General features: G+C 34.2%; 1 protein-coding gene across 1 annotated transcript in view; it reads left to right on the forward strand.

The window, feature by feature from the left end:
• Positions 1 to 9,790: 9,790 nt before the first annotated feature.
• LOC144977761 (uncharacterized) overlaps positions 9,791 to 18,065 on the forward strand; it is a 27,380-nt gene continuing 19,105 nt past the window's right edge. The window contains exons 1-4 of the mRNA XM_078923151.1: positions 9,791 to 10,495; positions 14,345 to 15,021; positions 16,005 to 16,129; positions 16,995 to 18,065. The exon at positions 16,995 to 18,065 is cut by the window's right edge and continues 308 nt beyond it. Coding sequence (XP_078779277.1) covers positions 14,357 to 15,021; positions 16,005 to 16,129; positions 16,995 to 18,065 — 1,861 coding nt within the window. The 5' untranslated portion in view covers positions 9,791 to 10,495; positions 14,345 to 14,356. The remainder of the gene's footprint in view (positions 10,496 to 14,344; positions 15,022 to 16,004; positions 16,130 to 16,994) is intronic.

The following is an 18,065-nucleotide window of genomic DNA, read 5'->3' on the forward strand; positions in this document are numbered from 1 at the left end:
TGTATACGTTTTATTATAATGATGATAATAATAATAATAATAATAATAATAATAATAATAATAATTATTATTATTATTATTATATTATTATTATTATTATTATTATTATTATTATTATCATTATTATTATTATTATTATTATTATTATTATTATTATTATTATTATTATTATTATTATTATTATTATTATTATTATCATTTTGATTTAATGATTTTAAAATTTCGGCCATTTTCATTATTTGACTCATCAGTTTATTGATTACTTGAATTATTTTGTTGTTGATGTTGTTGTTGTTGAAACTGTTGAAAGCGATGAGATATGAACATGTGTTATGTATTTACTCTATTCAATTAATGTTTTATTCTGGGCGGGGTCTTCTGACCTCCCACAATGGACAGAGAGGTCACTTCCTGTGTCTTTTATCCTTTATATCTGATTTACCTTTTTCATGTTGCTCTCTCTGGGGAGGGACTATTCCAGTCTTCCCTTGGAATAGACCCTAAAAGACAAATTTTCCCAATGGGTGAATAAAGGGATTTAAAAAAATAAGTGAATTGATAGAGCGCTCTTGGAATCTACATATGTTCTCTATTTGAACCATTTAATTGAGCTTTTATATAGCGCAATATCCACTAAATGTGCTCAATGCGCTTTACAATGGGTCCCTGGTCAACAGCAACATTTAACATGTAGGACGAGACATGACGCCTGTTAGCCGATATTACAATTTTTCGGACAAAGACAACGCTGTTAACGGCCGGTTACTCATTTTACACCTGAGTACGGTGAGAGAATGTGAGCAAAGAGCCTTTTCCAAGGACTCAACTATGCGCCGAGCGAGGCTCGAACCCGATCCGAAAGCGAGTGTCATACCACTAGACCACATAGCCGCTTTTCTCCTCACTTCATTTTCTGTATTGCTGGTGGACGTCTTGGGTGATTTTTACGTCAGATTTAGAACTTTCTTTCTCTTTCTCTCTTTTTTGTTTAAACTGGCGCTGAAATGACCTAATAGTATCGCAAGTTCTTTTAAACAAGCAAACAAACAAACAAACAAACAAACAAACATATTATGGTTTTACATGCGGTAATTCCATAACTGATACATTTACACCGTTTTGTTGAATAATCTATATATATATATATGTACATATATATGGGTGTGTATGTATATATATATGTACATATATATGGGTGTGTATGTATATATATATATATGTACATATATATGGGTGTGTATGTATATATATATATGTACATATATATGGGTGTGTATGTATATATATATATGTACATATATATGGGTGTGTATGTATATATATATATATATATATATATATATGTACATATATATGGGTGTGTATGTATATATATATATGTACATATATATGGGGTGTGTATGTATATATATATATGTACATATATATGGGTGTGTATGTATATATATATATATATGTACATATATATGGGTGTGTATGTATATATATATATGTACATATATATGGGTGTGTATGTATATATATGTACATATATATGGGTGTGTATATATATATATGTACATATATATGGGTGTGTATGTATATATATATATATGTACATATATATGGGTGTGTATGTATATATATATATGTACATATATATGGGTGTGTATGTATATATATATATGTACATATATATGGGTGTGTATGTATATATATATATGTACATATATATGGGTGTGTATGTATATATATATATGTACATATATATGGGTGTGTATGTATATATATATGTACATATATATGGGTGTGTATGTATATATATATATATGTACATATATATGGGTGTGTATGTATATATATATGTACATATATATGGGTGTGTATGTATATATATATATATGTACATATATATGGGTGTGTATGTATATATATATATATGTACATATATATGGGTGTGTATGTATATATATATATATATGTACATATATATGGGTGTGTATGTATATATATATATATATGTACATATATATGGGTGTGTATGTATATATATATATATATATGTACATATATATGGGTGTGTATGTATATATATATATATATATATATGTACATATATATGGGTGTGTATGTATATATATATATATATATGTACATATATATGGGTGTGTATGTATATATATATATATGTACATATATATGGGTGTGTATGTATATATATATATATATATATATGTACATATATATGGGTGTGTATGTATATATATATATATGTACATATATATGGGTGTGTATGTATATATATATATATGTACATATATATGGGTGTGTATGTATATATATATGTACATATATATGGGTGTGTATGTATATATATATATATATATATATATTATGTACATATATATGGGTGTGTATGTATATATATATATATATATGTACATATATATGGGTGTGTATGTATATATATATGTACATATATATGGGTGTGTATGTATATATATATATATGTACATATATATGGGTGTGTATGTATATATATATATGTACATATATATGGGTGTGTATGTATATATATATATGTATGTACATATATATGGGTGTGTATGTATATATATATATAAAGTCCACATGTTATTATATCTACTATGTTTTTCACGACGATACACGAAATCAGTCAGAGCCAAAGTGATACCAAACTGATTGAATCAATCAGAGCCAAAGTGATACCAAACTGATTGAAGTTTTGACAATAAAAAAAAAATAAGTGATGAAAAATAATGAGTATACCATTCAAAAAAAAAAAAAAAAAAAAAGAAAAAAAAAGAAAAATAGAAAGAAACGGAAAAAAGAACAAAAAAAATACAAATCGTGAAACGTTTCGGGGCTCAGAATCCTTCCTCAGGCAATAACAGGAATTGTTTTTTTTAAATACACACTCAAATCTGAGATTTCGGATTATCTTAACTTTAATATGACTTTTTGTTTTGGCATTCTGGGTCAACCGAAAATAACACCATTTTGAGACCACGGGTTTCATATTTATTAGCATATAGCTTATTCTGACCTAACAAAATATTTTTGAAACTATGTGTTACAAATTTTCATACTAGAATTCTTCAATACTTTTCAAACACTTGCAATATTATTTTATGTTGAAAATGTAAATGAAACTTAAAATGTATTATTTCCAAGAGTTGTTATTTTAATATAATTTCATGTAATTTTTTAATTTTATATTTCACTGACTGTATATATGAATATATATCAATCTTTTGTTTTTTAACAATTTTTGAGGATCAAAGTTGAAAAAATGAATTATAAAAACAATAATTCAAATATGATTGTAATCATTTCTTGATTGTTTTGATTTTGGTATTTTTTTTAACATTTACCAAAAGTTTTCGTTTGATGTTAATGCAGCATATTTTAAAAGTGTTTTATTTACAAGCAACTCATATGAATTTTATTTTCTCTTTATTTATTGAAATACAATAATAAATACTATAATAAATGATATAATAAATGATATAATTTTAATGCTCAGATTTGTATTCACTTCTACGTGTCAAATCACCAACTCTTCTACGTTTGTTTTTGTTTTCTTTTAATTTATATAAAATGTTGACTGTGCTGACTTTGAAAACGAACTGAATGTTTGTACAATATTATAATATATCGATGTTGAATCGATATCAAATCACCCCAAGTAATACAAAGACGGATTTTACGAACCTGGAAAGAAAATCATTGTCCAGTTATAAAGGTATATATACATATAAATATATATCATATAATATATATAAATATATATATATATATTTATTATTATTTAAAATATTTACCACAATGTTTGAGACAGTCTACATTAATGTTTCAGGCTTAATTTTCCATCGTCAGGACTGAGTTGTTTTGTTGACAACAAAACAACTCAGTCCTGACGATGGCAAATTAAGCCTGAAACATTAATGTAGACTGTCTCAAACATTGTGGTAAATATTTTAAATAATAATAATTCGCTCCATTACTGCATGTCGAGCACTTTTCGTACCATATTTGTATCAAACACAATTCAATATATATATATTTATATATTATATATATATATATATATATATATATATATATATATATATATATATATATATATATATATATATATATATATAGTTATATATATATATATAGTTATACATATAATATATATGTATATTTTTATATATTAATTAAAATATATATAAATAATATAGGTAAATTTTACACGAACAACTTTTTCATTTGATTGAACATCTCTTCATGAAGTTATTTTGTACTATTTTTTTAATACTGCCTTTTGGTTGAAGCAAAATCATCAACTTTAATTTTGTCTGATTATTTAAATCGTTCGTTTATTTTCATTTGAATTGAATAGATGTTTGTTTATTTTCATATTATTTTTAACACATTAATTGACAGTATAAGATTCAATAAAATATCACCATTCCATGATCCAAGTTTTTGAATTACTTTAGGCATACCTGATGTGTGAATGAAAGTCTCGTGTAGAATGCAGAGGTCTGATTTCACTGCATCTGTTCTCCTCCTCCTCCTCCTCCTCCTCCTCCTCCTCCTCCTCCTCCTCCTCCTTCTCCTCCTCCTCCTCATCTTCTTCTTCTTCTTCTTCTTCTTCTTCTTCTTCTTCTTCTTCTTCTTCTTCTTCTTCTTCTTCTTCTTCTTCTTCTTCTTCTTCTTCTTCTTCTTCTTCTTCTTCTTCTTCTTCTTCTTCTTCTTCTTCTTCTCTTCTTCTTCTTCTTTTATAGTCTGGATAATACAGTTTAGTGAGAATTACTCATAAACCCGCATGGCAAAAATAAAAAACAACACACAAAAAACAAAACAAAAAAATAACAAAGACTGAGTGACGGCATCTTCATTCTATCTATACCTAGTTTTGTGTGTTGGTATGGTTATATACGGCTGGCGAATGTTATCATTTTTTGTTATTTTTACTAATCGCAATGCAACACCTTGGACACTGAATGCCGGCACCAAGAGAATATGTAATTTGAACTAAGTGACAGAACTTTGACTGGTTGATTGACTGACCAATCACACCACAGGAGTATCAGGTATCGGCTTTCACACGTCACTTCCTCATCGTCAGTTTCGAAACCGACCGCGCATAGCATAGGACAAAGACCTACCAACTACATAGAAAAATTCGTAAAAATAGGACTTTTTTTTTTTTGGGGGGGGGGGGGCTTCAACAGCAGAAATAAATAGACATTTTTGATTCAATAGATAGTTCGAAGATGACGTCACTCAGGTCTTTGTTATTGTTTTTTGCCATCCGGGTTTATGAGTAATGCTCACTGAACTGTATTAACCCGACTATAAACGTTCATGGATACATACAGTTTTGTGTGTTGGTCCGTTATACTTCCGGATGGCAATGTTATGAGCTTCTAAGCCAAGTGCATACTATCTATACAATGTGTTAAAAAATAAAACTTGGGGGCCACGAAGCATCTATTCAGGGTTTTCAAGGCATTTTTAATACTACTTACAGTAAAATATTAATTTGTAAATTTATAATTATAGATAGTTTGCGCTTGGCTAAGAAGCTCACAACATTGCCATCCGGAATTATAACGGACCAACTCACAAAACTATGTGCAGGCTTGGACGTTTGTAGTGTGGTTACGCCAGTTTAGTGAGAATTAATTATAAACATGGATGGCAAAAAATAACAATGACAAGGACCTGAGTGACGCCATCTTCGTTCTATCTATAGATAGTATGCGCTTAGCTAAGAAGCTCACAACATTGCCACCCGGAAGTATAACGGACCACCACACGAATCTCTGTGTAACCATGAACTTTAATAGTCTGGATAATGCAGTTCAGTGAGAATTACTCATAAATGTGGATGGCAAAAAACAATAACAAAGACCCGATTGACGCCAACTTCCTTCTATCTATAAATAGTATGCGCTTGGGTAAGAAGCTCACAACATTGCCATCCGAAATTATAACGGACCAACACACAAAGCTATGTGCAGGCTTGGACGTTTATATTCCGGATAATACAGTTTAGTGAGAATTACTCATAATTATGGATTGCAAAAAACAATAACAAAGACCCTAGTGACGTCAACTTCGTTCTATCTATACTTCCAAGATAACGATATGAAAATGTGTGTATAATTGTATACACATTAAGGCATGATTATCTCTATCAACATCCTATTTGAAAGCATTAATTGTTTCAAAAGTTTTAGCATTAAACTCAGGTGCATCCCGTGTTATCACTGTACGTGGGATAATAAATGTGTTAAGGATAGAATATTTAAGTAGAACATCTGGTAATTAATAGCTTAAAAATTTTCCGCCTCTTGTAGCCTCATGTTTTGTCTTACATATAGGTAGTATGCGCTTGGCTAAGAAGTTCACAACATTGCCATCCGACGTATAATGGACCAACACACAAAAGTGTGTAACCTTGAACTTTAAGAGTCTAATTAATACAGTTTAGTGAGAATCACTCACAAACGCGGATGGCAAAATACCATAACAAAGGCTTAAGTGACGTCATCTTCATTCTATCTATTGCGTAGTGTTGTTGACTCGGATACTCCCTCCACCCCCTACCTCGGGGTATAGATAGAACGAAGTTGACGTCACTCAGGTCTTTGTTATTGTTTTTTGCCATTCGTGTTTATGAGTAATTCTCAATAAACTGGATAATCCAGACTATAAAAGTATAATATGGTTACACAGATTTTTGTGTGTTGGTCCGTTATACTTCCGGATGGAAATGTTGTGAGTTTCTTAGCCAAGCGCATACTATCTCTCAATCACCTTAAAACGGATATTGCGAGGTGTAAAAACTTATATTTTGTCTTTTAAGGATGTGAGTGACGTCACTGTTTTATTTATTTTTATCCTTGACCAGTTTAAGAGGCGATTAGTAATCGACTCAATAGACCTAACGTGGGCACGGCCTATTTCTCTATCTATCTATCTATCTATCTATCTATCTATCTATCTATCTATCTATCTATCTATCTATCTACCTACCTACCTATCTATCTATCTATCTATCTACCTACCTATCTATCTATCTTTCTATCTATCTATCTATCTATCTATCTATCAATCTACCTACCTACCTACCTATCTATCTATCTGTCTATCTATCTATCTATCTATCTATCTATCTATCTATATGTCTATCTATCTATCTATCTGTCTATCTATCTGTCTATCTATCTATCTATCTATCTATCTATCTATCTGTCTGTCTATCTATCTATCTATCTATCTATCTATCTATCTGTCTATCTATCTATCTATCTGTCTGTCTATCTGTCTATCTATCTATCTATCTATCTATCTGTCTGTCTATCTATCTATCTATCTATCTATCTATCTGTCTATCTATCTATATATCTATCTATCTATCTATCTATCTATCTATCTATCTATCTATCTATCTATATATCTATCTATCTATCTATCTGTCTGTCTGTCTATCTATCTATCTATCTATCTATCTATCTATCAATCTATCTATCTATCTATCTATCCATCCATCCATCCATCTATCTATCTGTCTATCTATCTATCTATCTATCTGTCTATATATCTATCTATCTATCTATCTATCTATCTGTCTATATATCTATCTATCTATCTATCTATCTACTATTTATTTATTTATTTATTTATTTATTTATTTATTTATATGAGATTCCATCCCATTTTATCCCTATGCGGCTATATTATGGTCTAGTGGTAGGACACTCGTCTTCAAATCGGAGGGTCCTGGGTTCGAGTACCGCTCCAATCGGCGCATACACGAGTCTTTCCTTCACATTCTCTCACCGGACTCATGTGTAAAGTGCCTCCTTGACGCTAACCGAGTTGTATTTGACTTATAAATAACAACAACAAACAATATCAACAAACAATCACCATGTCTCGTCCTACATGTTAAGTGTTGCTGTTTGCTTGGGACCACTTGTAATGCGCTTTGAGCAAGAGTAATGGACACCGCTCTATATAAATGCTCAAATCTTTGTATGAATCCTTTCTGTTACAGATAGACTGAAGTTGACGTCACTAAGGTCTTTGTTATTGTTTTTTGCCATCCATGTTTATGAGTAATTCTTACAATACTGTATTAACCAGACTATAAAAGTTCATGGTTACACAGAGTTTGTGTGTTGGTCCGTTATACTTCCGGATGGCAATGTTGTGAACTTTCTGACCAAGCGCATACTACCTATTATTATGACCATACGGATGAGCCCCGCTCGCTCCTACATTGTTTATGACAACTGTGTATCCTGGTGCTCATACCACCACCTTGATAAGTAGACCTGCCAACTTGAAAATTATAAAAATCGTAATTATAGGAGAAAATAATTATAGTTAGTTACTATCGTAAACTTTAAAAACCTCCTATCTATTAACTCACTCAAGGATTAATTATTTTTTTAAAAACTGGAGCTTTTATATAGCTCAATGTCCACTAAACCTGCTCAAAGCGCTTTACAAGGGGTTCCTGGTCAACAGCAACACTTAACATGTAGGACGGGGCATGACGCCTGTTAGGCGATATTACATTTTTTTTTCGGACAGCGACAACGCCGCTGTTAGCGGCAAGGTACTCATTTTACACCTGAGTACGGTGAGAGAAAGTGAGTAAAGAGCCTTTTCCAAGGGCTCAATTACTGTGCGTCGATCACTTCGAAATCCTTCAAATTATGTAGACTGACATCAACTTTCGTTTTCAATACTTATGAATTACAGTGAGATGATCACGGAGTTTGGGAATTGGATTCAATAGTCTGATGTCACGTCGCCCAGCAACGGCGGCCATCGTAGTTCTAAACAAAGAAAATCGGTACTTTTCATTCTTCATGCTGGATAGACATCTTCAATATGTCTTGTGATCAGAATGTGTAAAAGTCAAAACATGATCAAATTTACAATGTTGTTTTTTTTCCTCTGGATACGGTTTTATGCTCGTCGGAGAAATATTTCTTCGGGCGTCCGCCATTGTTCTGATAGTTTAGAGCCAGTGTTACTAAGTTACCATGCGTCATTAGGAAGGAAGTGACGTTACGACTGTTGAAGTATTGGAGACAACAGTCCGTATTTCTACGAATTAAAAAAAAATATTCCGCAAGTCTTACTTTGAAGTACAGCAGACGCTGCAACACTACTGAAAACCAATAGACAAACTTTGTTTAAAAATTTATTTACCTGAACAAGAAGTAATGAATGACTGTGCCAATCAAGGTATGGGGTAATCTCCCTTTGAAACCTGCCCGTTGGACGTGATACTTTGATTGACATTCAAAATAATGGCTTCCGCTTTCCTGCTTTAACGTCTGGCCGACCGGCTGCAAGCCATTGCTTAACCAGTTAACTGCCGAACTCTGGAAAAAAGACTCGTACTTAATTTAAAAATTTGGCCAGAAAACTCGTTCTTTAAATAATATCGATTAATTTAAATGACCCTCATATTGGTAAAAAGAAAAAAATAAAGCTCTCAAACCTGGGACTTTAATGAAGACTTCGCGAAGTCCCAGGTTTGAGAGTTGTTGTTTTTTATGTTGCCAAGTTGAGGGTCAGTTAAATAGATCGATATTTGAAGGATGAATTTTCTGGCCAAAGTTTTAGATAAGTATTTTTTTCCAGAGCACGTCAGTTAGTTAACCAGTTGAGCTAAAATCACTTGTAACGAAATCAACCATAAGATGACCCTGTCTTATTTATCCTTTGACTACATCAGTGGACTTTTAACAAGAAGTTACTTTAACGTTAATTTCGACCAGAAAATAGACTTAACGAAACCTTTTCTTCAATAAACTACAACATATGTGTGCCTAGTGGACTTTTAACAAGAAGTTACTTTAACATTAATTTCCACCATAAAATAGACTTTTAACAAAACTATTTCTTCAATGAACTACAAAGTATGTGTGCTTAGTGTACGTTTAACAAGAAGTTACTTTAACATTAATTTCCACCATAAAATAGACTTAACGAAACCTTTTCACCAATAAACTACAACGTATGTGTGCCCAGTGGACTTTTAACAAGAAGTTACTTTAACATTAATTTCCACCATAAAATAGACTTAACGAAACCTTTTCTTCAATAAACTACAACGTATGTATGCTATATATCTTTATCAAACGAGCAGCTCATGTATATGATTATATTATTGTTATAGCGAAAGTTACCCACATTACCTTGGTAAATAAACGGTGAAAAGTGTTCATTGATATATTATTCGACGTTTATTATGCGTCATTGAGCTTTTTCTACCACAACAATCAATTTTGGACCTCATTTCCGAAAACTCTGGAACTTGCTGCATAATTTACCAAAAACACATTGATGTAAGTTATTGCTGTGTCTTCTATCCAACTACACGTTTTCTGAGTTGCTTTCTGTTTGTCTTGGAATATGATTATTTGGCCCTTGCCGGAGCAGAGAGGGAAACAGTCAAAACATTGATGTAAGTTATTCAAGTGTTTTATTTGTATTTTTACTGTCATGTCTGTAGTTTTAAATATCGAAAATAATCTACATTATTTCTCTGTGGGGTCTTTTGAGGTCAGGAGGTCACTTTCTGTGTCTTCTATCGTGGCCTTCCTTAAAGTTATGGCATGACACTGACCAAAAGATGAAGTCAAAATGCCAGTCTTTTGCCACAAAAGAAAAAAATCGTGAGTTGTATTCAATAGTTCAACCAATGAAATAACTTGTTTCCATGAGCTCTACTAACGACAACTCACTAGGCGGTGCAAAAACCAAATAATGACGTCAAACTGCCAGTCTTTTTGGGTTTCAGTGTCAGGCTATAACATAACGATGGCTACGCTTCTATCCCCCTACATGTTTTCTGAGTTGCTTTCTGTCTTTATCTTGGAATGTGATTACTTGGTCTATGTCGGAGTCTATGGCTGAGAGGGAAACAGTCAAATATATAGTGTTAGTTTTGGGAGGTTATACTTTTTCCTTTGTAAATATTATAATCTCTCTTTTATTTACTATTATAATTTTTTGTTTTTAATATATATATATATATATATATATATATATATATATATATATATATATATATATATGAGATAATTATCTTATTCGTCTGTAGTGATTCAATAATCCTGTTTTGTTGATAAAGGGGAAACCCGGACCGTCCAGATAATAATTGTTGTATACTGTGTAATTATTCAATAAAAGCAACTATCTACATCCTGAACAAAATTGATGAAGGGTAGAACTAAATCCAATATCCTATAATATCAACGTTTGAAATTTGCAATTTCTACCACTTCAGATTGAAGACTACCTACACTTTAATGTTAAGTAGTACAGCGTGCATTATTATAATCGGTTATAGCTTTTTAGGTAGACTTTCAACTTCCCACTCACCAGGATATATACCGAACAAGTTATGGAGACATAATAATATAATATATGTTTTATAACACTAGACGAATAGTTAACCCTCTCCTGACCAGCCATTTTCAGAATTTTCCCCAAAACTTCACACCCACCCAACACAAAAATAGACATTTCGAACTGTGGCGAGTTGTGTGTTAATTTGTGGGATCGAGTCCAACCGATAGCTCAATGGTCTGGATTCGAACTAGTATGCGCGCTATGGCTCTCGTTACCAGCTGCACCACTCAACCTGTATCACAAACGGCTCAGGCTTAATCTAGGGGAGATCAAAAATTGCCTTAGGGTCCCTTATAACTTAATTGTATTAATAACAAGTGACTCAAGACAATAGTAACGCCCAAATGCAATAATAACAATTCTATACATAAAGTTTAATTAGATTGTTATAGGAAAAGATAGAAAGAATAAGTATTTATTTAATATCAGGAAGAATAGCTCTAATTGGGTGGATCTAATCTATTATATATTTATTTGTTTACTTTGATATAATCATATGTGTCTGTGGAAAATACATTTGAAAATGGTATAAGCCCGTTTGGCTTATCTTTATCCCGCCGGCTTGCTTGACTGAGGCAAATGTATCAGCTAGTTCCAGGGTTGGCGCCTGCTTTGCAGAGTTTTCTGGACATCACAACAGTGTGTTGTAGTTAGGCTGACATCAGGGTTTTACCGCTGTTCAAGGACTCGGATGCAGGGATTCGGCACAACTGGGTGCTCCAACGACACGGAAAAGGACCAGGGCCTTCAATTTAAGAGTTGAACAACAAGGTCTTAGAGCCAATCGAGTTTGTCTTTCGCCACCGAATCGTCCTTGAGCGACACATCATAATAGCCTTTATTTGCCGACAAAGTCAAGGAGAAGCAGTAACTCCATGATAATGGTAGTTAGTATATATATTAAACATCAACTGACAGTCGAGCTATCTTACATGATGAGAATTTAACAGGGTTGTGTCCCTGGTATTTCTTTATTTATTTTTATTAATTATAATTGAGGTAATGATGTGTGGCCGGCGATTGGCGGTGGGGTACAGACATTCAACCAATATACATATTGAATATAAATGAAAAAATAGCATAGATCGTAAGCAAATGTTAACTATAGTATAAGATCCATATAGATATAGTTTTGTACAGGTATTCCAACTTAAGAACATCAATGGAATAGCACACTTAAAATATATACACAACTGTAATATTAATAACAGATTAAATTTAATTTACAGTAATATCTCGTTCCACTTTGAATGTTAACCAATAATTCATTTTACCTCCAGCCGAGATAGACAAACTTTTACAACTTTGAAATTGGAGAGATAGCTCTTTTCTCTTGGGCTTCTTAGCGTGTGTGTGATTAGATTCAGATATGAATTTGGTTTTGTGAAATGAAAATAGCCAGTCAGAAGAATGTTCCTGTTTTAGATAGCCAATGATATCCGGATGCTTTGGTAAGAAAGAATAACGGAGAATTACCGGAGAGACTAGGACAGTAATTGCAATTTAGCTACTCTTGAACGAGACAAGACCTCAGGGCCTACGCACGTTGGCGTCTTGTTTGGAAAAGGTAATTAGCAGGAGGCATGGATACAATAGGCAGACAATTTGAACAGGTAAATAAGCCTTAAGCTGAAAGTGAGTGTTCCGTTATACAATGGAAATGTTTCTCACCTAACGACCAAAATTTCCGTTAGAAAGATTTTGGAGCTTTATTGGAGAAAGACTGTCCATGTTTGATTATCTTACTGGAGGAGTTAATCAATTATATGTCTCGTCCACTAGGTTTGAAGTGGTTTTGAAACGAGACGCTGACGAATGATAAAGAAAACACGCAGTGAAAGAAAATCGCTCGTCACACTTACTCAAACAGAAAAGCAACAAGTACATTCTATACACAATATTGTTCGACAAGATGAACTCATAACAGAATGTAAAGCTTTTATAGATATAGATAGTATGCACTTGGCTCAGGAGTTCACAACATTGCCATCCGGACGTATAACGGATTAACACACAAAACTTTGTGTAAACCATGATCGTTTATAGTCAGGTTAATACAGTTTAGTGAGAATTACTCATAAACGCGGATGGCAAAAAAAACAAAAACAAAGACCTGAGTGACGTCAACTTCGAACTATCTATGGCAAAAAGAAATGGAATCTGGATGAGAAAAGTGACAGTTGTATCGTAACAAATGTGACGATTTTCCAATAGGTGGTAAGAAGAGGGTTAAAGTAATGCACAGGACGATTTGTAAGGGTACATACTTACTAGGACTAATGGTAAGGGTATATAATACACAAGATTGTATGTATGGCGATGGCTTTCTTCATTGGGACTTGGACTAATGCATGATGGTAAGTTGGGTTTTGTTTTTAGTTCCTTGAAATCAACAATTTTGTTCATCGTAATGTTGAAGGCTTGATGTGTTTTCTTACCTCCGGTGATTTTTAATTGTCTTGTGTGTTTTTGTGTTGGGGGGGGAGGGGGGGGGGGTTAGGGGTTAGGGGGGGGGTGTGGAGGTGTGGAAAAAGAAATTATAATATCGCCAAACAGGCGTCATGTAAACGTGTTGTTGGTTAAGGGCCACTTTCCAGAGCGCTTTGAGCGTGTTTAGTGGATATTTCTCTATATAACTGCTCGTCTCAAGTTTAAAGAGAGAGAGAGAGAGGGAGAGAGAGAGAGAGAGAGAGAGAGAATGAGATAGATAGATAGATAGGTAAATAGAGAGAGATAAACAGAGAGAGAGAGAGAAAAAAAAAGAGAGAGATAGATAGATAAATAGAGAGAGATAAACACACACACACACACACACACACAGAGAGAGAGAGAGAGAGAGAGAGAGAGAGAGAGAGAGATAATAATATAACATTTATTTCTTCAATCCAACCACTGCCAGTAATACGTCCACATGCCATCTCAATCCGTGGGAATATTGAAGACACCCGGAAGCAACAGTAACAGTCACGGTAACATCAGAAGCAACAGTAACAGTCACGGTAACATCAGAAGCAACAGTAACAGTCACGGTAACATCAGTAGCAACAGTAACAGTCACGGTAACATCAGAAGCAACAGTAACAGCAACGATACCATCAGAAGCAACAGTAACAGTCACGGTAACATCAGAAGCAACAGTAACAGTCACGGTAACATCAGAGGCAACAGTAACAGTCCCGGTAACATCAGTAGCAACAGTAACAGTCACGGTAACATCAGTCGCAACAGTAACAGTCACGGTAATATCAGAAGCAACAGTAACAGTCACGGTAACATCAGAAGCAGCAGCAGCAGCATGATAAATTCCGTGGCCAACAGCAGCCGAGTCGGAGATGTCATCCCGGACCACAGCAGCAACAACGTAAACGGAGGAAAAGGCCGGCTATCTGTGAGACCATCCGTCCAGTTTTCAGACCATATCATGGCAGCCTCCGGTGCTGGTGGTGACAGTGCCTTGACTAGTCCTACTGGGTGTGCTGGTGGAGCTGCTGCTGCTGGTGGTGGTGGTGGTGGTAGGAGTGTCGTCAAGAGGTTTATGGCTGGGATGTCTGGCTACGTCTGCGCACCTTTTGAGAGGTATTTTATTTTTCTATTGGGAGGAGGAAGAGGATGGAGGAGATGTAGAAGAAGAAGAAGAAGAAGAAGAAGAAGAAGAAGAAGAAAAAATGATGATGATGATGATGATGATGATGATGATGATGATGATGATGATGATGATGATGATGATGATAATTATAATAATGCTGGTTATGATGATAATGATAATGATGATGATGATAATGATGATGATGATGATGATGATGATGATGATGATGATGATGATGATGATGATGATGATGATGATGATCATGAAGATGATGCTGATGATGATAATGATGATAATGCTAGTGGTGGTGGTGATAACGATGATCTGCTTTTTAGATAGTGTATTTAATTTTCTATTACTTTTGTTGTTAGCTGAAGAAAGGTTTTGAGCTGAGACCCGAAACGTTCCGTGTTTGGTATTTTTGGTTCTAATTTAAAGCTGGTGTATTCATTTTTGTTTATTACTTTGGAACTAAAACTGACATAGGTAGATACTATTGATTTTCCAGAAGACAACAGAGAATAAAATCTTTACGGTGGTGATGGGGAGGGGGGGGGGGCGTGGATTGCTCATACGGTAGAGTCACGATCTCCCCGGCCAGGCGGAGTTGTCGTACCAGTAAGGCCGCGGGTTTGATCGAGCCCCATCGCCGACGCTAAGTTTTTAGTCTCTGTTGTCTTCTGGCAAAATTTATAAATAGAGGTGCCTAAATGAGTCAATAAAATGGAGATAAAGATAAAGGGAGTAAATCTGACTCATGAATGAACTACACAAAACAAACGACGTTACGCCCTTGGCATTTTTCAAGTAAACACAGAAGACTTCATGCATTTGTTGAAGACGTCTTCCATGCCTACGTATTTATACGCCGCTTTGTCTTCTGGCACTTCCCTACTCACTTCATTTCTTGTTATTATCAACATAACTGCCTGGTCCACTCACTTTTCTGAATTAAAAATACTTTGATTTGCAGTGTCCGGGCAAAAATCCTGAAGATAATTCACTGTCGTCTGATGCTGATGGCCATCTGTGCTCTCGTCGCTATTGAATGTGCTTGTGTCATGTCTGAACTAATGGTGGATTTGCACGGAATCAAACGTGAGTATTCATTGGGAGATGGGATGTTGTAGAAGTTTGATGTTTGTCTATCGTTGGGAGATGGGATGTTGTAGAAGTTTAATATTTGTAAAATCGTTTTGATATGGAATGTTGTAGAGTTTGACATTTGTCAATTGTTGGGATATGGGATGTTTTAGAAATTTGACATTTGTCAATCGTTGGGAGATGGGATGTTGTAGAAGTTTGACATTTGTCTATCATTGGGTGATGGGATGGTTAGGGGTGATGATAGATCAGTGATAGATCAATAAGTTGACATACAAAGAGACAAGTCTATCCACCATGTGATTAGGTAGATGGATCTGTTGAATCTAGAGAAAGACACTTTGCCATATATTAATGTCCTATGCAATGGGTATGAAGCTACGCCCGCATATTTATATGTTTAATTATCTAGTACAAATACTGCCGTTTTATTTTAAAAAAACACAGTAGATCTATGTGCTATTTGGTTAACATTGCATATGCTGTGTTTTTAAAAACAATGGAAGAATATGTGCTTGTTTTAACAATAGCTATTTGAGCCTGAGCTTTGAGCTTATTTATACAATGCAATAACCACTACCCATACTTAATGCGCTTTACAAGGAGTTGTAAGTCAATAGCAACATTAAACATGTAGAACGAGACAAGACGCCAAACAATTAGGTGATCTTACCTTTTTTCCGACAGCGACAACGCTGTTAACGGTCAGGTACTCACATTAACACCTGCGTACAGTGAAAGAATGTATCGTTTTAAAGAAAAATAAACTGTTATATTTATTATTGTTGAATACTTTTACAATCGAAAGTTTCAGGCAGCTTAGAAATGTAATAATATAATACTTTTCCCCCCTTTTCAGTACGATTTGACAACGAGGCTGAAGAAATCAACAAATTCGTCACATACTTCCGGAATAAACACCCAAGCGCGTTTGAGTCAGTGGAAGTTAGGCGTATGAAAGACTTCATGCATTTGTTGAAGACGTCTTCAACGCCTACGTCATTGGACGCCGCTTTGTTGGAAATTTGTCAACAGGATCCAACTTTGGGAGTTGATGAATCTAAAGAAGGTGAGAGTAACATCATGGCGACTGTGAAAGTAACGCCACCAGTTTATGAAACGGACCGACCCGCCCACAATAGATTGGATATCCAATCCTCTTCCTTCTCTTTATCTACAGACAAAATTTTAAATAATTATGGATTGATTGAAAATCATCGAACAGAACATATTCAACCAAACTCTCCTGCTGGACACAAATTGTCACTTTTAGAAATGAAGGATGAAGGAGAGAAAGATAACCAGCAACAACTTGACACAGAGATAATATATAACATGTCAAAAACAGAAGTTTTTGACAAAAGTCATAAAATTGCAAGCACGACTTCAACTACTATAGCAACGGACATCCAAAATACCCACGACACAATCACCCCATCTCCAGCAAATGATGACACATCAATCGATCTCAAAACGGCCTCTAGTCGTTCTAATGCAACAAAAGACTTCCAGAAAAATATTAACAATGAAGCATTGACTAGCAATACAGCAACTACTACGATCCATTTTAGTAGTAGAAAAAAAGAACAGGTCATTAGACAAGGAATGACAACATTGTCAACCAAAATGCTGGCAACAACTCGTGATGGTATCATCAATGACATGAGCAGCCCATATATCATTTACAAAACCAAGTCCGAACCACCTCAATCCGACTTGAAACTCAGCACACAATCACCACCTAAAGGGCAGACAAATGACACATTTACAACGTATGCAGCAATAATCAACCAACACGCTCTACACCCTGAAATAGAGTCAAGAATCTCTCAGAATCATCGGGCAACTCATCGTAAAAATAGGACAACGCTTTACAATGATTCAAACTCCTTAAATTCAACCAACAATACGGACGACAGATCTCATCAAC

Source organism: Berghia stephanieae, chromosome 8 (assembly GCF_034508935.2).
Source record: "Berghia stephanieae isolate SIO BIC M18660-M18661 chromosome 8, UCSD_Bste_1.3, whole genome shotgun sequence".
Lineage (NCBI taxonomy): Eukaryota > Metazoa > Mollusca > Gastropoda > Nudibranchia > Aeolidiidae > Berghia > Berghia stephanieae.